General features: G+C 48.4%; 6 protein-coding genes across 6 annotated transcripts; 4 read left to right on the top strand and 2 right to left on the bottom strand.

The window, feature by feature from the left end:
• Positions 1–403: 403 nt before the first annotated feature.
• Positions 404–2,948, top strand: EV420DRAFT_1270763 (alcohol oxidase; the record flags this gene model as incomplete). Its single annotated transcript, XM_060467592.1, has 14 exons — positions 404–557; positions 612–711; positions 765–787; positions 910–948; positions 1,001–1,062; positions 1,114–1,290; positions 1,355–1,435; positions 1,488–1,668; positions 1,719–1,834; positions 1,883–1,983; positions 2,039–2,233; positions 2,297–2,726; positions 2,790–2,861; positions 2,919–2,948. 14 exons carry the CDS (start codon positions 404–406, stop codon positions 2,946–2,948), a joined length of 1,761 nt encoding a protein of 586 aa, XP_060330366.1.
• EV420DRAFT_1683491 (uncharacterized protein) lies at positions 2,893–6,723 on the bottom strand (the record flags this gene model as incomplete). The annotated part of the gene is made up of 15 exons (XM_060479245.1): positions 2,893–3,493; positions 3,553–3,644; positions 3,698–3,759; positions 3,815–3,970; positions 4,023–4,031; positions 4,085–4,133; positions 4,186–4,238; positions 4,297–5,500; positions 5,559–5,666; positions 5,714–5,763; positions 5,820–6,040; positions 6,110–6,153; positions 6,210–6,263; positions 6,309–6,375; positions 6,427–6,723. 15 exons carry the CDS (start codon positions 6,721–6,723, stop codon positions 3,386–3,388), a joined length of 2,574 nt encoding a protein of 857 aa, XP_060330365.1. The 3' UTR covers positions 2,893–3,385.
• Positions 6,724–8,878: 2,155 nt separating this feature from the next.
• On the top strand, positions 8,879–10,534 carry EV420DRAFT_411400 (isoprenoid synthase domain-containing protein). The gene is made up of 5 exons (XM_060482014.1): positions 8,879–9,581; positions 9,637–9,800; positions 9,852–9,976; positions 10,041–10,372; positions 10,423–10,534. Exons 1-5 carry the CDS (start codon positions 9,175–9,177, stop codon positions 10,424–10,426), a joined length of 1,032 nt encoding a protein of 343 aa, XP_060330364.1. The 5' UTR covers positions 8,879–9,174; the 3' UTR covers positions 10,427–10,534.
• Positions 10,535–12,787: 2,253 nt separating this feature from the next.
• EV420DRAFT_411329 (uncharacterized protein) lies at positions 12,788–15,030 on the bottom strand. Its single transcript, XM_060482013.1, has 9 exons — positions 14,894–15,030; positions 14,766–14,842; positions 14,594–14,709; positions 14,404–14,540; positions 14,250–14,341; positions 14,089–14,201; positions 13,364–14,034; positions 13,100–13,305; positions 12,788–13,046 (listed from the first exon to the last, which is right to left on the bottom strand). The coding sequence occupies exons 1-9, from the start codon at positions 14,939–14,941 to the stop codon at positions 12,920–12,922; spliced, it is 1,587 nt and encodes a 528-aa protein (XP_060330363.1). The 5' UTR covers positions 14,942–15,030; the 3' UTR covers positions 12,788–12,919.
• A 1,225-nt stretch (positions 15,031–16,255) lies between these two features.
• On the top strand, positions 16,256–17,458 carry EV420DRAFT_1620867 (uncharacterized protein; the record flags this gene model as incomplete). Its single annotated transcript, XM_060475624.1, has 5 exons — positions 16,256–16,275; positions 16,455–16,738; positions 16,814–16,924; positions 16,981–17,295; positions 17,325–17,458. The coding sequence occupies 5 exons, from the start codon at positions 16,256–16,258 to the stop codon at positions 17,456–17,458; spliced, it is 864 nt and encodes a 287-aa protein (XP_060330362.1).
• A 1,267-nt stretch (positions 17,459–18,725) lies between these two features.
• EV420DRAFT_1546302 (uncharacterized protein) lies at positions 18,726–20,357 on the top strand. The gene is made up of 7 exons (XM_060473297.1): positions 18,726–18,794; positions 18,856–18,929; positions 18,988–19,109; positions 19,161–19,228; positions 19,285–19,405; positions 19,457–19,591; positions 19,642–20,357. The coding sequence occupies exons 1-7, from the start codon at positions 18,768–18,770 to the stop codon at positions 20,139–20,141; spliced, it is 1,047 nt and encodes a 348-aa protein (XP_060330361.1). The 5' UTR covers positions 18,726–18,767; the 3' UTR covers positions 20,142–20,357.
• Positions 20,358–20,381: the final 24 nt, after the last annotated feature.

The raw sequence follows: 20,381 nt of genomic DNA, 5'->3' as shown, positions 1-20,381 counted from the left end.
ATGGCAGACCGGGCCACCTAAAGAACCATTTGTCCGATTCAAGCTTACGAGTCAAATGCAGATGTCCTGAGAAGTCCTGCCAGTTGTTACCACAATCGTGAGCGGAAACACGTGTTTGTTCAGAATTCGAAGAACCTACAGGAGAAACTAAGGGAATCCCGCAAAGTCCCTCAAAACTCAGTCCTGACATCAGCCTGAATTCCCAATGCCGGTGATGTCCCTGGGTGCATATGGATGATGTTCCACAGGTTCGTTCATATATCCCCTTGTACTCCATGTGTTATGAAATGTTTATCGTAGTGTCTTCCTAGAACCCATATAACGTCTCCGTAGATGATTCTATTGGTTCCAACTTGGCCTTTACGCCAACCAAGTCTATACCTGCCACCTAACGGATTTATCCATGTCCGCCCCAGTGTCCTTTGACTACGTCGTCGTGGGCGGCGGTACCGCCGGCCTGGTTATTGCCACTCGCTTAGCCGAGGATTCCAACGTCTCTGTCGGCGTCATCGAAGCTGGAGAGGATCAGTCAAGTCGTCCTGATGTTCTCATTCCTGGTACCGTTCTTCCTCCTCCCGACAGCGTGCAGCTTCTGACGCGTCTTCTTGAAGGAATGGCGGCTATGCATCTGAGAGGTCCTTCTGACATGGACTGGAAGATGTACACTACACCCCAGCCTGGCGCGAAAGGGCGTAGTCTCTGGCTCCCTAGGTAAGTTATATGATTCTGATAATTAATTTTGGGGGTCTGACGCATCGCTCCAGGGGAAAGGTCGTCGGTGGATGTGGTACTGTGAGTTAATTGTCAATGTAAATTGCAGATTGGCCTAGACTGATGCCTTGTCATCAGACAAACATCGTCGCGCTCGGAAAGTAAGTCTCTCCGACTTTTTCGTAGAGTGCTATTGAGCTGAACGAAATTTCAGGGGTAATATTGCTGAATACGATGGTGAGCTTGGAGTGCCATGATCACAATCGTATACTAAGGACGCTAAACCCAGCGTTTGAAACGTTGGGCGCGACTGGATGGAATTGGAAAAACCTGATTCCCTATTTCAAGAAGGTATGCTGTCGTTCCGGCTGCATTACATCCGTTAACGTTGTCATCCGCCAGTCCGAGACTTTCACAATCACAGAGAAACAATCAGCCGAGACTGGGATCAAGTTCAACCCTGAAATGCACGGTTCAAGTGGACCTATTCACAGGACACTCTCTAGGTGGTCCAGTAATATTCTCAAGCCTCTCATCGACGGATTTGCTTCTGTCGGGGTCCCCCTTAACACCGAATACGTGAGTTTTTGTTGTTATCGTACCTTTCGACCCCACGACTAAGTATTTCAAATTTTTTCTTTAGTACGATGGTTACAGTGGTGGTGTTTACCCAATGCAACTATCTGTCCACCCAGAGCATTGTGTCCGTAGTTCGGCGGCTTCTGTAAGATTTGCTTGGTCACTGATCGCGTTTCGGTATTGACGGAACGCCACAGGAATATTACGGCCCGAACAAACATAGGAGTAACTTAACATTGATCACTGGCGCAGAAGCGACACGCATTCTTTTGAAGACCGATGAATCTTCGGGCGAGATCATCGCTACTGGTATCGAGTACTCTAAGGGCGGGGAGTTGCTCACCGTGTCCGCCAACAAGGAAGTCATCCTGACACTAGGTACGCATAGGTGACGCTTTCCTTCATTCTCGTACTCAAGATTCGATCAGGTACCATGAAGACACCGCAGTTACTAGAACTGTCGGGCATCGGTGATAAAAAGATCTTAGAAGTACATAACATTCCCGTTGTACTCGACCTCCCCGGCGTCGGAAACAACTATCAGGTTTGCGTCATCCTCGTACGGGCATTGCATGGTCTGACCTTTCGCCAGGACCATTATACCTCCGCTTTCATTGCCGAGATTGATCCCAAATATGAATCGATGGATATGATGATGGACCCACAGCAAGCTGCGTTAGAATTCCAACTATAGTGAGTAAATTTTCGTTCGTCTGTAAAAGCTCCGTCATAATGGCGAATTTTTTAGTCAAGAGAAGAAACAGGGCCGATTGACTTCTAACGGACCCGGTCTTTACTCATTCATCTCAGCTCAGACTTACATGTCTGAGGAATCCGTGGAGGAGATCACAACAAAAGCGGATAAGATCGCCAACGATTCTTCTAACCCGACTTTCAAGGCACAAGCAGAGTGGCTCAAACGTGACAATATCCCTGACTTGGAGTACGTTTACTTTCCACATGGTTTTTTTACCATCTTTTTGACGACATGTGCTATGAACTCCAGATTTGCAACATTCAATGGATATATGCCAACTGGGACTACAATGCCCGAGCCGGGAAAACACTATGTTTCCTGGTTGCTTGCCGCTGCGCACCCGTTCTCTCGTGGCACAGTACACATCAACTCTTCGGACCCTTACGCGCCACCGGAGATTGACCCTCACATGTTCGAGGAGGATATCGACGTTCAGATCCTCGCCGAGGGTCTCAAGTTCGCTCGTAAACTTATCAAATCGGACGTTCTCAGCACAGTTGTCAAAGGCGAGATTGCTCCCGGGAAGGACATAAAGTCCGATGAGCAGCTCCAGGACTACGTGCGGAGCACCGGCATGACTGTCTACCATCCTATTGGAACCGCCTCAATGCTCCCTAAAGAGGATGGAGGCGTCGTGGATGCTAACGTGAAGGTCTACGGTACTAAGAACTTGCGGGTGGTAAGCATAGCAATTCGTAGCCTCGATTTACAAATCTCATGGCCGCTTCGCGCTATTCCCTAGGCCGACGCCTCGATCATTCCTGTCCACATTGCCTCTCACCCTCACACGACTATCTACGCTATGGCGGAGAAGGTCAGTGCTAACCTACAGATTCATGATCCTTGAAAGCTCAATGAAATCTCTTTGCAGGCCGCGGACATTATCAAGGCGGCAGCTTAAAACGATGATATGGGTTGTAGTACTATATATTTTTTATGTATTTTGTAGATAGCATATTGACCAAATTATTGGTCAGGGATCAGTGCTGCAGAAGGAAAGGAATTAATAATTTTATACCCCTGCAGTGAGCCATAATGGCGTTACGCTTGGGCTTTGAGACAATTCACTGGAGCGACGATCACGTAGCGACGGAATGATCATAACACAACGAGACATCTACAATTAGCCAGAAGGGAAAGAATCGAAGTAGAAGCAATATAATTTAGGTCGTAACAACAGTCCGGGTGGAGAAGTATTACTAGCATAAGTCCCAAAGCTTGTGGATATGTATGGTACCATGTAGGTGATGATCTGGGATCATGTCGATCATGAACTGAGATCTATACGCGTTAATACAGTATTAATGAAAGAAGAAACTTCTACACGGTTGGAAGCGTTCATCGAATAAGCATACTATGCAACAATGCCAATGCGCATGCGCCAGCACACACAATGAAACCAAGGGGATACCCATTAGGATTTCCCTCGATACTTACAGACCAGAGCTAAGAGACATATCAGCATCTTGTTACGGAATGTAGACTAACAGAGGGAAAAAACGCACATATCCGCCCAAGACAGGGCCTAAACACCGGGCAAGACTGACTATACTCTGCGCTATACCATTGGCGTACCCGACGGCACTCGGTGGCGTCACTAAAACACATTCATCGGTCAGTTAAAAATGGCGTTGACAGAATGATGCGTACTATAATTCAACAGGATAGATACCGCCGTGTACGCAAAGGTGGAACCGCAGAACCGTAAAGCACTAGAAACACTTCATTAGCCAAAACGGTAGATCTTAAGTTCGACTTATAACCTACGTGCTAATGGCAAGTCCCGTCATCAATATGAAGTTGCCGTCATTCTCTTCACTAGCGAACGGTACACGATAAAGTACGACCGTAAGATAAGATGGGATGAAGAACAAGGAACCAAGTTGAAACATGGCTAGATGGGAGAACCGTCCTCGCGGCGGCCTATGGTTGATCAGTACCTGGCTGGTTGACTCCAAGACATGATGAAACCCACCCAATATTGCTATATGAATATACAATCAGTCCGAGGGTCACTCTAACACAACGGTAACGTACGGATAGAGGTAAAACTGGTATGCAATCTGGCAGAGACACATCAACGCAACTGTCGGGGATACGTCAGCCTGGAATGGACCTCGAGGAACTGTACACTCAACTAAGCTGTGCAAAGTGCCCAGCGTTGAGATTCAGGCCTCCAGAGTCATAATCGCTGTCCGAACAATAAGTTACCATACATCACTCCTTAATTTACCCATCTGATGACTCACGTTACAAGATACGACATGAAGACCTGATCGTGCGTTGTAGAATGAAGCGCTAGCAGCCCGTACTGCACAATAATCATAACGGGCAATTGAGACGACAATGAAGCTGGTTTCTCGGCTAGGGACTCCACGTCAACTTGGTCGTTAATCTGCGACACCCTTCTCGATTCCGCGATTGGCGCGAGTGAATCAGGCCCAGCAGTCTCGGCATCTGAAGAAAGTAATTGCTGTGCATCCAAAACAGCAGCCGGGGGTTTAACGCCAGGATGAGCGAAGATGGAAGGCGCGTTGGAGAATCGACGGGATATGTGTGTACCCTCTAGTAGCTGAGAAAACGAAGCCTGGCGCTCAGGAATAGGCCAAGGACTGGAAGGAAGGCGAGGGGAACCAAGTCGAAGAGGCCGGATAGTCCCGCGTGCGTTAGAAGATCGACGCGCAATAGGTGTCGTATTACTGGAAGCTCGACGACTACGGGGCGTCGGCGTCGAGATAACATGTGCAGGTGTAGCACCGTCATCAACAGGAACACGCTCCACGTTTTCTTCCACGTCCAGAGCCTCCTCCCCGGAATCCTCGTCAGATCCCATCTCAGTGTCGCTTTCGAATGGATCTTCGTTATCGACATTCATCGCAGCAGCGACCCACAGATCCGCAATGTTCGTGACCGCATTCTCGTTGGCCATAAGTAATCTTTGGGCAAAATTAAGGTCATTACTTTCGCTAGCTTGTGATTCTCGATTTCCGTCGAAATTACTTCCTCGTCTTCGCCGCAAGGTACTTGCCATGCTGCCATGTCTTGCTCTCACAGTCGTTGTTGCATTGCTTGCCAGCCTGTTCCTATAGCTACCGTACCCATAAGCTGACCCATTAATGCGGCTTGTCCTGGATGCAGTTCTTGATAGTCTCGGTCCCGCAGCCAGAGGTACAGGGGGTTGCGGAGCTGCGGACGAACTACCGTTCAAGGTATTTCTATCTTGTGCATCATATACTCGAGAGGCAAAGTAGCCGGAAAGCTTTTGGGAAAGTTTTTTCCGGATAGACCCTGTAAGTGTAGTGGGCTGTTGATCCTCGTCATCGAAGATCGGACTCGGTGGTATGGATTCTTCCTCTGGGATTGGTGGGTGCATATCAACCTTCTCAGGCATGAGGCGAATAGCCCCTTCCCTAGGCCCGCCATCGGGGCCCAGGAAACACGCGAGGACGGAACCTGAAAACGAGTACGGTCATGAGGTGCCTGCACACGCCAAGGGAAAAAATAAACGGACCTGTAAAGGTGATCGCCGCCGCCATTGCACACGGTAGGAGATATGGATAATTTACGAATAAAGGGAAGGAGTCAAACGTTCCGGGCCATTTCAGGGCTGGGCTTTCGACTAACAAGTACCGTTAGATAGCTATCAGCAGAATGTAGAATACTGACAAGTTCCTCCGATGATGGCCCCCGCCACACCACCAAACCCCCAGCAAAATCTACATAACAGTTGAGATTGTATTTCATAGCAAACCGGCGTCTCGGGAAGACGCACCCCAGGATAGCGTAAGCTCTACCTTCATTACTTGCATCGGTTACGAAAGAGATAGATCCTCGAGCAACGCCGACGGCTCCGGCAAAGATGCCTTGCAATAACCTTACGCATATGGCTTGTTGCAAAGAGGTGCAAGTCCCGAAGATGGCACAAGTCAATGCACTACCGAGGAGGGATATCACTAGGACCGCTCTTCTCCCGTGCTTATCAGCTACGGTAGCCTGGAGGAAAGGAGGAGCACAAGGACCGTGAACAAGAAGGTGAGTGCGCCACTGGTGAATAGCACGTACCCAAAGCAATGACGTGAGGAACTGAGTCAAGAAAAATGTTGATACTACAAGCATTTAGTGAGCTACAATGCAAGAATCATTAGTAAAGACCGAATTATACCTAATACACCCGTCCAAAAAGCGATTTCAGCCTCATCAGTGAGCACACCGAAGCCTAAAATCCTTCGTTAGATCGACAGAGCCGGACACCGGATCTGACTAGCCTTTAACCATGAATAACAAGACGGCGTCGACACGTTTGCAGATAAGAATTCTCCTAGCATGGTCTACGGAACGCGATGAGATAACGAATAGGAAAAATGCAAACGACGACGCACGATAGATAGAACAATCATGGAGAGTATTGGCAGTGGCGTCTGATACACTTCCCCAGCAGGCTGCATTACCGTGGGCACCGGTGGCCTCTCGGATGGAGCTGGTGATTCTGCCGCTGCCCTCAATCTTGAAGCGAAACTCGGTCGACGTATGCTGTTGCCAAACGAAATTCGACCAAGAACTCTGCGCAAAGACGACCCGTCGCGCTGGGGCGTATCATTCTCGTCGTCGAGAGCCGACTCGTCTACGCCGAACGACCTGTGTGGCAGCGAATTCCGGTTTACTTGAGGTGTAGTCATCGCGCACAGCGCAAAAGACGTCGTCAACGGTAACGAACAGATTTGGACAAAATCAGGACCAAACTCTTTGGTCCAAATGTTGCGATTACATCATTCCGGCGGAAATGTCTCAGTATCATTCTGTCCTGTATAGGCTTGGGAGGTGCCAACGACGCATTTTCGAAAAAGCCTGAGCACTAGTGGATGGTTGGCGCAAGACTCGATACTGCGCAAAGTGCGCTCGGTATTTCCAAAAATGTCTGCCGCCGGCTCCTCTTGGTTTTGTGTCGGGAGGACTGGAATGAAATGTGGCTGTGTCGATAGCTACCTGGAACGTTCCTGAAACGGACCCGATATGTTTTCTTCACCTGTTCAGATTGTTCTGTTCTTGCCTCTCCGTTTCCATTCTGCTGTGCGGTCTCGTCGGTACCGAATCTCGGCGCTTCACATGTGAAGATCGATCTTATTCATTATCACTGACTGATGGTCCCAATCAGAAGTAAGTGGGTCTATCATACTGCTCCATGCCGAGGGAAAATGTGTATGTCGAAACGATTATGATTATTTCTAACCCCGGGAAGTTTTAACCTAACTATTATTGGTTACACGTGCTCATAGCTTTTTTCTTCGCGTAGAATTTCATTATCGAGCGGAAGTTGAGTGGAACCTGAATTTGTCCGATTCCGAGTTCGAGATTGAATGAGATGCTCATGGTCTCTGGATGTCGAGCCCAACGGTAGTGAGCAACCTGCGCTTCAACTATCATGCCGAGTATACCATTCCCGATGCATATGTGGCTCCCCGCCAAACCTGTTGCAGTGGAGGAAGAATCGGTGATGATAGAGTTTATCTCGTACACGTCAGGCACCTTTTCATTCAACAGCATCAGTGTCTCGCGTTCGCCTGCAGTGCAGGTCATTTCTTACGGGTTTAGATGATTTCTTCCGTAAAGCCAGCTGGTAAAAGGGCGGAATATTCCGCACCACACGGCGACATGGATGGGGCGGGTAGACGGATCATCGAGTTACGTTTATGTGACGCCTTAGGACTGCCATAGGCCGCCCCGGGCGACGTGGAATATTGCTTTCCGGTGAAATACCGGGTGTTTTCCCGGTGGGCGTACGTCCGCTGGCTCTAAGCGCCGTCGTCGAACGACCTAAAAGTCATTCTTCAGCGTATAGAAAGCATAATGGAATGGATCCGGTGAATCTAGCCGAAGTATGGTCATTGAGTCAAAGCACGCGAAGCCGCAGCATTGACCGACTTCTTCTGCTAGTACCTGGAGCACATCCACAGTATTTGTTTCTCTGTCAGCTCAACGAGACTTTACTATTACTAGGGCACCTTCAGGATGTGAAGCGCCTCGTCTGATGGACAGAATCGCGAGCGCGAACACGATCCGAGGAATATTGGTAAGACCCGCCCCGCATTGCCGAGAATGACACGATTGGCACGGGAAAAACGGCCTCCATTGCATACTGATGCCCAAGCAGAGCAGAGTTTTTCACACAACGGGTGAGCGGCGATTGTGCTTTAGTTACCGCTTGTTCTGTTTTTTTCGCGATCTATGGCGAGTTGACTGGGGTAAAAATGCAATCATTGTGGCTGGGTATGTCATGGTAGCTCTGCATTCCACATCGTGTTCACGAGTGCAAGGTGAGGATCCTTGCAATGCGCCACCCCCGCCAGCCTCCCCGCAAAAACGGTTGAACCGAATAAGGCAAGTGTTGACGTGACCAATCGTGGGCCTGGGAAGAGTAGGAAGACGGGTTGGTGACCGTCACATTCAGGCGCGGAATCAATTGTTTGCACGTCTATCATGTTTCCCGTCGCAGTTGCGATAACTGTTTTGCCTTTATTGCTTCGTCAACATATGGTATTTCTCCATGTTCTCCATGACAAAGCAAATGGTGCTGCTGTGCCTACGGAGCAACTGGCGCGCATCGCAACGCGGCTACTGTAACAGGTACGGGCACCTAACTGCGCGGCGGCATGGTACATGTTGCAGCTCAAGAGTCAGGGTAGAAGATCTTCCGTCAGTCCTGGATCTCTGGACCGCGTCAACCCTAATGCTATTCATTTGTCTGGTCGATCTACTGGATCTCTGTGAATTTTCACTTCCAGACCTAGTCGCCTAATGGTTTCGGTAATGATTACTGCTTTCCCCTTCAGCACTGGAGTCAAAATGCTTCTGCAGGCAAGTCGATATTTTCGGATCGGGAGCTAATTCTCGGCTCTGTACCTTTCTCGTAAAACGAGGGAGGCAGGAAGGTATAGTTCCAAAATAGAAGTCTACCGAAAGTGACCAGTATGGGCCGGATTTGAATCTGCCCGATCACATACCGGCCATATAAAGGTCAGTAATTACTTTCTTTCTATCCACCTTCCTCAGCACCCTCCATTTCTCCTTCCCGCCTTTCTCATTTCTATCCGCTTTACTAGTTTTCTTGCTTTCCTGTATTGCTTTCACCCATGTCAGTCGCGTCTTCCGTGCAGGCACCTACGCCTATGCCCACAAAATTCATCCTACCCGACCTCGTCTCGCATTGCACCTTTGACATCAGTGTCAGTCGGCACCGAAAGCAGGTCACATCAGAGACCAAGAAATGGCTGTTCACGAGCGGCAACCTGATGGGACAGAAACGCGCCAACTACCACGGCTTGAAGTGCGGATTGCTTACCGCGATGTGCTACCCTGGAGCGGCTTGCCCCCAGCTCAGGGTCTGCAACGACTTTCTCACATACCTATTTCATTTGGACAATCTCTCGGACGATATGGACAAAAGCGGGACCCAGACAACGGCGGATGTCGTTCTCAACACCCTCTACCACCCACATTCCTATCATTCTCCCACTCGTGTATCCAAGATGACGAAAGAGTATGTCATTCCACTTCCGGTTCTACACGCCGTGGCGCTGACATATGATTTTTAGCTACTGGCGTCGTCTCATACAGACGGCTTCTCCAGGAACGCAGCAACGCTTTATTGAGACTTTCGACTTTTTCTTCCAGAGCGTTACGGAGCAGGCTCACGATCGGCAGGCAGGAGTTATTCCTGATCTCGAATCTTATATTGCCCTTAGGCGAGACACATCTGGTTCGTTTATCTCAAGATCAGAACAATCCAGCGTCCTAACATTTGTTGCAGGGTGCAAGACGTCTTTCGTTCTGATCGAGTACGCCTACAACCTCAATATCCCGGACGAAGTAATGGACCATGATCTAATCCGTGGTCTCGGCGAGGCAGCTAACGATCTAGTGACATGGTCTAACGTATGTTCTCATCTCCGAACCTGAATCCGAACACGCGTCCTGATAGATGGACATGCCTCTTTAGGATATTTTCTCATACAATGTCGAGCAATCCAAGGGCGATACCCACAACATGATTCCCGTTGTTATGAACGAACAGGGGCTAGACCTCCAGTCCGCCGTGGATTTTGTGGGAGACTTGTGCAAACAGGCTATCGACCGGTTTAACTACGACAGAACCCAGCTTCCGTCTTGGGGCGAGCGGATAGATCGCGAAGTTGCCATATATGTGCAAGGACTAGCCGACTGGATTGTTGGGTCCCTCCATTGGTCTTTCCAGTCTGAGCGATACTTTGGAAAAAATGGCCGCGAAGTTAAGGCGAGCCGAGTGGTTACACTCTTACCTCGTCGATCATCGTATGTTTGATTTTTGTCCAGAGTTCTTCAGCGATCTAATCCCCTCTCAGATGATCATCTCCTACCCATGCGACCTTCACTTTATCTTATAATTTGTCCTCGTCGACTTCGGGTTGCATCGCTAACCGATCCATCTCCGATACGCCGAACACGCTTCAGCATTATCTTATTATCCACCACACCTACTATGCTCACGCTCTTTGGCGTCTGCCGTTATTCAATCTGCTGTACTCATACATTTCGTCATTTGTTCCACTTCTCCTTGTACGCATGGACTACACGTTCTTTAAATCTTTCTCTATTATCTTTTACAATATGCATATTAAAGTGCGTCGCTATCGTATATGCTATCTATTCAGTTATTCGCCCTTATGTTATTATTCATGCGTAATTGACTTGCGCATTGTTTTGTATATAGCACGTACGTAGTTAGTGCATACAAACGGAATACAAAACTTGGATATCTTTGGTATGGTCTTAATACCAGATGTTTAGCTTGGTTCGTACGTCGGCACCGCCCTATTCAATTCAAGATAAACTTACTACATAAAGCGGTTAAGCGATCATTTACTACTATAGTGTTACAGTGGAAGAATGGGTGGACTGTAAGGCAGTGCAGCTGAACAGCTATCATAACCGCTGTTGTATCGTAGATGGCATCAGCGCCCAGCTACGGCAAGGAATGCCTTCAGATATCACCGGCTCTCGCGACATAATGCAAGCAGCAAGTCATTGTTATTGCTACTGATGAGTATGGAGCTGTTTACAGAAAGTGATAGCCAGGAAGGGAGTTCCATCTGTTATCTGTAACAGCCGATACCGTCAAACCGGGTATACCATCAGAAACTGGGCGTTGATGGATGGGAAGGTGAAGCTCGTCACAGAAATCTCCTGAAGAGCCGGGAAGGGGCGTCGAATCTCTAGGAATCCCCATCCCCGTGAGCTGAAGGGGTGCGAATAGATTCATCTTTAATTACTGCGAAAAACGGCCTCCAGGATCCACCGTAAAGGTATCTTTTTGTCTTCTATGACTGGTGACTCCGAGTCAACTGCTGTGGATGGATCGCGACGGCAATAGCCACGGGGGTAGAATGCCATCTTTGGTATTAGATCACAACAGCAACTTTTTGGGAACAAAGACCTTAACGCTCGCTTTCATTGGTGTTTCGAGAAGGAGCCTCAACTTCACTAGCAGGACAGAGCGACGTACAACAAAAGAACCAAGATATGGCTGCTGTGCTTTTGGTCGCAAAGTCGCTTAATTAATTGGTTGTGACTTGAGTCGATTAGGAATCGCCTCGGACTTCGTGTCAAGGATCAGCCAGATGCTGCACGGCCTCGAGGTCTGACGTGTCCAAGAATTCACCAAGTAGTCCCGAGTCAAGACGACTTTACGGCCGGCAGTCTATAGATTATCCCAAGTAAAGATACGAGTTACAACAGCTGTTGTACATTGAAGATGTCGGAACCAAATCCAAATTGGCAAGACGTGTGATGGCCGGTTACCGGGCTCTCTCGCTCGCCCAACCCCTTCGAAAAATCATATGCTCACATATATTGGATGATGGAAGCCAGCTTAGCCAAGCCATTGTAATTGGGTGACCCTCGTCTCCTGGTATCAAGGTTAGGACGGCGACAATACGAGGGATCTACACAAGGGGCCGCGAAGGTGTCGAGCGTCCTCATTGCAGGAACCAAGCAGGAACTTCAGGGAACCCTATGACGGATGAATGATTTGACCTCACCGTGCGCACCAGCCCCTTCCAGATGTGAATTATTCGGTGTCCATTTCCACGGAGAAACTCGCAACACATCCGCGAGGCTGTCGTGCTCCCTGAATGACGGTACCGAGGAAGAATGAAAAGGGCCATCTTGTAATTTTCAGACCCGCACGGTAACAGGATCTGGTGGGATAACGACGACGGTATTGCAGCTCGGCAGTTATAATTTACGCGCAGTTTAGGAACTTAACATTGTGGGACTGCCCTCGTGTGCCCGAGTACCTTCCGTCCATGTCGGATTCTATCCTATTCCAACCTGCACCGTGGTAAAAAAAGCATGTAAAGAAAGAGACCGGTTAACAAGTGAGCATTCTCTCCTGAGAGCTCTAGCTTCGTATTTCGGTTGTCCGTGTCATAACTTGCGCCGAAATATTGTTTCCGACTACAAATGTCGCACACCGCCGCCACCCTCGCGCAACATGGTAACTTGGCCGTTTGAGCCGCTCAATTGACTGAGCGGCAGCCCAGGCCTGCGTTCCCTCGCGCAATAGTCTACGACGGCTACTGCGTTTCATCACGTAGACATTCTTATGTCGCCGGGGCGACCTTCCTAGCATGGATCAAATTTGAGCAGAAGAAAAGGCCGTTGGCGCCACAGGCGCAGAGTCTACTAGACGGAGACGGAGACGGAGACGGAGTCAGGTGCCGCGGATCGCTCAGCGGGAAGCAGAAAGATGGTCCCGTGTAACAAGGTTGACAAAGAACTATCTGTATTTTACACAGTGAGCATAGTAAGCACTTTTTACGATGAATCTCTAAATCGTGCTCAACCGCCCCGTCGACGCCTGCCCCTAGGAACCGTACGCGGAAGGGTGATATATGGAACGGGAAAGGAAGCGTCCGCGACATGGACACTTCTCGATGCCATTTCGGCTACAGTACAGCCTGGATGGCTGGTAGGGAAGCTTAAGTTTAACGCGGTCTAGTCCACTAACGACCTACTCACACTGTCTTCATATGCCCTCTAAGCATCGGCGATTCGCATACTGCAGAGCAAATAAGGCACTCGAAGTAGTTCACTGCTTCTTCCCTGTAGAATTCATGCCAGTCGAAGTCCAACAGGCTTTCAAGTCTTTCGGCTTCATCCTTGTCATCACCCTCGACCAAACGAAATCCTTGCGCCGCCTTCACATGATGAGTAGCGTGTACGAGCTTTGACGATAGATGAGCAAGATAATAGATAAGACATAGGAACGTGGAGGTCACACACCATTTGCTGCCACCGCATAATTGGTCTTATGTCGGCATTGTGGATACCAAGGCATTCCAATAATGGATGTAGGAGATTCATCTGCGTGTAAGTGGCGACCGAGGGGTCAAACCCACAAGCAGTCACCATAGACCGCGCAGCATCAGATGCTTTGGGGTCAAAACGAATCCAGGACGGTGGGTTAAGCCACGGGAAATCTTGTCCCCAAGAAGGACATTGCGACCTGCGATTTGACATTTCGATACATTCGTGAACAAGGGCCTTCGGATACATGACTGGCTGTCTACACGCCTGACACTGGAAAGTGCTCGTGACCAGATAAAGATCTGAGCCTCCAACCTTTTCTTGCGTCGTCTGTCGGAGCATACCCAAATAATTTGCTTTTTGTTGTGATTTCCAACGAGAAATTATCTCCGGAAGTCTAGCAATCGCTGGAGCAAAATTGTTGTCCGTCAGCCGCACATCGAGAGGTGCGGAAACAATCCTTCTGAATTCGTCTGTAGACGCGAGGGTTACCCAATCAGGCGCCAAAGTCGCTAATTTCGTGATAAGATATCTTTTCAGAGTGTCTGTCAAGATAAATCGGACCACGCTAAAACGTTCAGAGACCAAACGCTCGTCTCTATGCCGTTGGAGAAGCGCAACAAGAACAGGCTCCATGGTAGACCACTCTGATTTAAGATCAAGCGTAAGTGCAGTGGTCTTCAACTAAAAGAACAACAGACCTTCATCGGTAAGTTCATTTGGCCTGTTTACTAGCGTGTGCCTCTCTATGGAGTCAGTGCGCATCAAACCGAGCTCGTCCTGCCAGCCGAGTGAAATCAGCCTTTCATACACGCTAGTAAAAGGTATCAGTGTGAGGAAATAAGACGACATCCTCACTCACTGAAGGATACGTTCTTCGATTATTTTCCTTGTCTGGGAAGCCTTTCGCGCTTCTTCTTGATCGAAGAACCAGCCGCGGGCCATGCGAACTAGCTATGATGCACGAGGGATCGAGTTAGTTATGTTATGATGATATAGATGCCTGTTCGCCGTACTCGCTGGCGCTGGTCATATTCTTGAGTAGTCTTGCGTACCCAGCGGCGAATAGCTTGTTTGTCCCCGCCCAAAGAATCATATTCGCGGGCGTATTGTACCATATCAGGCAAGAAATACCCGTAAAAGCCTTGGACGTCTAGGACAACGACAAGAATAAGTTTATTCCTACAAAATACGAACAGAGTTCACCAGCTTTGAATGGGACCCATCGGCTTCCCATAAAGGGAAGCTGGGTTCTATTTTCCACTAGTTGACGAAGTGCAGAAGTTTTGTCGTGGGTGAGTAAGGTCGTGAAATCTACATGACTTTGGAGCAAGTATATTAGGGAAAAAAGAGCGTGACAAAGCTAGCACACACTTACAGATTCTGCATGCAAGCTCTGCACGCGCGCTTAAAGGCTCGCCACACGATCTCTGACTCTACGTCTGACGCACAATACTTTCATCATCTTACTTTTAGATGATAATTTGCACTACGCAGTATACGCACGTTACAGTGTCGTTCAAACACTAGATCTGCATAATGAGGTTCACTCATCCCCAGCAGATCAACTGGACCGAATATACGCGCTCTAGCGGCACGCCACAATCGTATACTGTCAACAGAGCGACTCAGTAAAAATTTCGAAAACTGTTGTGTCGTCCTTGCGAGTCGTAGAAGGTCGACAGGGTCAAGGTACGAGAATATCTGTGCCACTGAGTGTCACTTCGGGGCGTCAAATCAAGTTCTGCACCTCGATAAAAATTTCCAGTGGAACCGTTGCCAGTATAGTATCTGAAAAATCCTTCCGTCCCCATCGATCAGTCAGATCGTTGAAGGTGATCGTTGTTGGCACGGTGGTGCCACTTCCTAGTGAATGACGACGGGAAGAAAATGCAAGAGAGCTGGTAAATAGTATCCGCGTCAGTGGGATTATATCACGGAGAGACGAGGACAGTCACCGTTGATCAGCCATATTGAGAATTACGGTTGTCGTCAAGTTGTAGAGCAAGTCAATGCTTAGGCGCGTTGGCTGATCGGAGTCGGATCTGATGCTTACATCACAGGGTTTTGCCGATAGGATTAACTCCGATGAACTCCCACGGTCCATCGTGTTCTTTCAACCTTGACATGCTGGTAGGCTTTCAAACACAGGTCAACCTGGGACCACACTTATATCCAACTGTACGTTTATCCAGACATTTTCTCTTAGATACTGAGCGTTCGATAGCCAACAGATACTACAATGAACTTCATTGATCATACGATAACAGCGCGGACGAGATTTCCGAGGCGCTTCACTCGCAGTCACGCGACTCACGCCAAATGGTGTACTTTCGGAGGTAGTCGAGACGGTCCAAACAGGTTGCGAGACGTTCAAGTTCGTGGTTATGCTCTCCAAATGTAGGTCACTGTAATCATGATGAACCACAGGCCATCCTGCTCTGTATCTTTATGCTAAGTTCTCAGGGCAATTGTTACACTTCTTGCTTATCGCGAAGCGCTTACTGTCCATAATTCTGAGATCTGACGCGTTAAACTGAATAAAAGGCAACAGTAACTAGTGTCAGTCAAACTTTCGAAGACTACTTTTAACATTCACAAGACTTCTGGCTCGCGTGCTAAAAATAAACTGATAATTAGTAAGCTGCTACACAAGTTTGATTCTTTCGCGCTCTGTTATAGGCTCTAGATATACTAGTATTTATTTTGAGGTCTTCCAGGTCGACTTGGCGTTGCCCGCGCGTCTTGCTCCACTGATTACGCGTCCCCTTACCGCCTTTGTTCCTCCTTCTTTTCTGTCGGTCCGAGAACCGTCCTGACGCTGAAGTTAACAGTCCTCAATCAACGTGCGGATATCACCAAGGCATAATGCCTCAAATCCTGGCCTTGTGAGCTTGTGTTTCTTTTCTCTCCGTGATCCCATAGCTGATAACCGGTGATAGCGTGGCATTTCCGTCAACGATTTTGGGTATGTCAGCCCTTACAACAACTGTTTGTCTGTGTGGCCGCCCATGAAGCGCTTTGACCCTTTGTACTATTAGTAAACTTCATTGATCGTGTGATGCAGCGCGACAAACGAAAATACCGAAGGAGCCGTGCAATCTTTCACAGTCACCCCAGATGGAGTACTCTCTGAGGCAGTCGAAACAGTCTCGTCCGGCGGCGACACTCCCGCTTTCGCAGTTGGGCTCTCCACAGGACAGGTCGCTGTCACGAACTACGCGAGCGCCAACGGGCGCATTATTCCCACGACAGATACACCACTGGACTTTGATGATGCCGCCGGCATTATACCATTCCCCGTCCCTAATGGGGGCGCATCCAATCCTCACATGGCACTGGAGTACGGAAGTGAGGTCCTAGTTCCTGACTTGGTAAGGTTAATTCTATCCCTACGGTACGATCCACGCTAATCTCGTATGCAAGGGGGTGACACCGTCTGGCGGCTCAAGGAGATTGGGTCTCCCGGAAACTGGAGCATCGTCGGGTCAATTACCCAGCCTACGGGATCTGGGCCGAGGCATATAGCGGTTGAAGGTCAGTTAATCTGACGATGCTTCCGATACTCTGAGAACTCATCATATCTTCCGAAGGTGACTTGTTATTTACTCTACACGAAACCACATCTACGCTTACGGTTCAGAAGATCCCTTCCCTTTCTACCAAGACTGCCGCACTTCTCGCTAATGTCTTCATCGTGCCTCCAGACTCGCCTGTTAACGCGTCTTTTGCTGCTGCTGAGCTTCTCATTCCTAAAATCTCAGCAAAGTTCTCCGTACAGTACATTTACGTATCGAATAGGAACATGGGGGAGGTTGACGAACGCGGTGACACGATCGCGATCTTCCGGTACGTTGAGGGAAAGCTGGAGCTCGTTAGCCAAGTGTACACCGGCTTGGATCAGATTCGTACGATGGAATTGGTGGCGAGGACTCAGAGTATCTGATCGCAGGTGGTGTAGCTGGAGATGGTAGCATTGCTGTGTTCCGTAGGGTCGACGAAGGAAGAAGTCTCGAAGAAGTTGCAAGAAACACTGATCTACCCTTTAGGGTAAGCTTCGTCTGGTTGTAACAGGTAGTTATGAGTGCACCATCCTCATTCTCGTACTCAGTAATCGTTGTGAATAAAATCTCGCGCATGATCTGATTACTAGACGGAGACACTGATGATTACGTTTGCTAACCCCTCCCCCCTATACTCTTGAATATTCTCGATATGATTCTTACATCAAGCTATATGAATTTGTTGCTGATGACCCGCGGCTTTCAATAGATAAAATTGCCGTGTACAAAAGCCATAGCGTACACCATCGCGTTTGCAATGCATACTTTACCTTTCCTCTTGCTCAATTCGCCGCCTCGTTCCTGTGAGATATTCGAGCTTCTCATGGCACGACAGTCAGTCGCCGTCTGGGTTCTCGTAGCGATCTACTTACGTGTTGCTTATTTCCGAGGGGATTTCGTAGTATATAAGCTGGTATATTTTGTAGTTAGTCCCCATGTCGCGTTTGCCACAGATGTAAACCCTTTTTTGCCACTCACTTCGTTTGAGAACGGCCCCGCGATTCTAACAGTTCCAACAGGACACAGGCATTAAAATTCATGGAGGACGCCAGTACAGGCTCAGAAGATGACAGGAACGAGTGGAGCCACGTTCGGGATTCGGAGCCGGAGCCTCCTGGTATTGAAGGAACCGGTCAACCTGCGATGATTCTCTCACGGTCCATCTCGTCTCTGCATTTTCAGGGCAGTCTTGCAGAGTCTTGTTTATCTCTTCCAGCGCCTCATTCGTTTCTGTCTTCATGGACGCACGTTTATTTTGCGTTGAAATTTGGAGCTTGGGCCCCTTTTCTCCCTAATAAATAACAGGTCTCATTTGTCATATAGATACCGCCCAGCCCCGACCTTACCGTTGGTCGCCGGACTGCTTATCTGTCTTTATCTACGTCCTTACAAATGTGCCGGTTTATTTCGGTGATTATTCCTTGTCATGAGGTTCCTGAGGAAATACAGGAAATACCTTTACCTCATCCGCCTCAACCCAAATTGACGGAAAGATATAACTCGGTATCGTTCACAAGTTTCTACCACTTGGCAATGAAAACAGAGCCCTAAAAATGCGATTCTGGGGTTGTCTGAAACTGAAACTTCGATATCTCTCCCCAGTGTAAAGGCCATGGTGCGCTGAGAAAGAAAAATTTATCGATATGACAAAGTTCAATTCTTGGCAACTCCATAGCAGACACGAAATAAATAAAGTATCTGTATTGTTTCAAAGCGGATATAGATATGTACGTCAGCCCGTTGGCCTTCGTTTTCGTCATCGTGCTCTTAGTTGATCTATAAGAGAGCATGTCTCCATTACATTTTCATCAACTATCATGTCTTCTAGTTCAAAACTGATCTTTGTGAGCGCTCCCCACCTGATTGATATCCCCCGAGTGGTCGTATATCTCATACATTGAATAGGTCACCGGCGGGACAGGTTTCATCGGATTCCACATCCTGACCCAATTGCTGGATAAGGGCTACTCTGTTAGGGCGTGCGTATCGTACACAATTTAATGCTTCTCCCTTCTAGTAACTTTCGTCCTGTATCAGCGCGGCTCGAGGACCTAAAGTCGACATCCTGAAGAAAGCTCTCTCAGTAAACTACAGCAAAAACTTCGAGGTTGTTGAAGTTGCCGATGTCTCCTCGGGCGATTTAAGTCAGCATCTAAAAGGTGAGCTCATTTGTGCGATATTGATGCTTGTCCATTCTTATATCCCCTTAGGAGTTGACGCTATCATTCATTCTGCAGCCCCTCTACCAGGTCGGGTTGATCCAGAGACGGCTTTTCGGGTGAGTGGTCTGTGCTTGACACACCGAGTCGGATACCGACATGCGCGACGTTACAGATTAGTATTGAGGGCTCTCTCCATATCATGCGCGAGGCCGTAAGGGCCAAAATACCTAGGGTTGTTGCTACAAGTTCTATTGTGACATATCCTTTTCCGATAGGGCCATTTGGTGTAGACGGTCGGTTTTTTTGCATTCCTGAGCTATGCATTCTTATCAAATGACTCATAGACTGGAATCCTATCACCAAGGAGGAAGCTATAGCTTCTGGGTCGCCGTTCCATGTATATGTGGCCGAAAAGAAATACTCCGACATGGCCGTTGTTGAGTTTGCAGAGAGTCATCCCGAGATCGATATCACACTTGGTAAGTTCAGCGTCATGTACACTCTGATCGGAACTCAGATAATCATATAGTTGGTCCACCTTTCAACTTCGGACCTTTTGCGCCAGGCTTCGAGCTCCTTATATCTGAGCCGAATCTCAGCGCCTTGTCTACTAATGAATCTTTCTATGCGCTTCTCCGACGGTCCCACACCGCTTTTCTCACTCTACCCGGCGCCATCGATGTCCGTGATTCCGCGAGAGCACATGTTCTTGCATTGGAATCTCGGCCATCCTCTGAGGTAGGACGGAAGAGATTGGCTATCTGCTCCCTGTACGAGTCTTCATACAAAGATGCCCTTGATATCATCGCGAAGGAGCGCCCAGAACTCAAGGACCGTCTCGCAGATGGGAGTCATGCGCCGGAATGGCCTTCGTACACGCTCCCGTTGAATTGGGAGAGGCTCGAAGATGTACTTGGTTTGAAGGCGGAGTCGTTCATTCCATGGGAGAAGACGGTTCTGGATGCCGTGGATAGCCTCCTTCGCATTGAAGAGATTTGGAAGGAGAAGGGATTCAAAGTTCCAGTATGAAATCTGTTTACTTACCTATATCTTGCGTCATCTCTTATCTAACTGTAGTACGGACGTCGTTACGTTTCTGTTCAGGAGCACCTACGACTAATAAAATCTCCTTCCTTCCTTCCTTCCTATATTCCGCTTGCCTTGACGTCATACATTCTCAGAGAACAGTAACCCTGACGTTTTCGTAGTTCGTCATGATATACTTGAACCTCCCCAGAATACCACCCTTTATGCATTGCTTTGGCTTTC

Source organism: Desarmillaria tabescens, assembly GCF_030435595.1.
Source record: "Desarmillaria tabescens strain CCBAS 213 chromosome Unknown EV420scaffold_19, whole genome shotgun sequence".
Taxonomy (NCBI): Eukaryota; Fungi; Basidiomycota; class Agaricomycetes; order Agaricales; family Physalacriaceae; genus Desarmillaria; species Desarmillaria tabescens.
Note: the sequence above shows the minus strand (reverse complement) of the source record. Positions and strands in the feature narration are given on the sequence as shown.

Excerpts from the sequence above, each read along its gene's own strand:
- EV420DRAFT_411400 (XM_060482014.1), top strand. The coding sequence starts at position 9,175 with ATGTCAGTCGCGTCTTCCGTGCAGGCACCTACGCCTATGCCCACAAAA. Across the intron at positions 9,582-9,636 it reads GTATCCAAGATGACGAAAGA|CTACTGGCGTCGTCTCATAC; the intron begins GTATGTCATTCC and ends TATGATTTTTAG. Across the intron at positions 9,977-10,040 it reads ATCTAGTGACATGGTCTAAC|GATATTTTCTCATACAATGT; the intron begins GTATGTTCTCAT and ends ATGCCTCTTTAG.
- EV420DRAFT_411329 (XM_060482013.1), bottom strand. The coding sequence starts at position 14,941 with ATGAGTGAACCTCATTATGCAGATCTAGTGTTTGAACGACACTGTAAC. Across the intron at positions 14,710-14,765 it reads AGAGCTTGCATGCAGAATCT|TCATGTAGATTTCACGACCT; the intron begins GTAAGTGTGTGC and ends CTTGCTCCAAAG. Across the intron at positions 13,306-13,363 it reads TTATGCGGTGGCAGCAAATG|CTCGTACACGCTACTCATCA; the intron begins GTGTGTGACCTC and ends CTATCGTCAAAG.
- EV420DRAFT_1546302 (XM_060473297.1), top strand. The coding sequence starts at position 18,768 with ATGTCTTCTAGTTCAAAACTGATCTTT. Across the intron at positions 19,406-19,456 it reads AGGGCCATTTGGTGTAGACG|ACTGGAATCCTATCACCAAG; the intron begins GTCGGTTTTTTT and ends AATGACTCATAG. Across the intron at positions 19,592-19,641 it reads CGAGATCGATATCACACTTG|TTGGTCCACCTTTCAACTTC; the intron begins GTAAGTTCAGCG and ends ATAATCATATAG.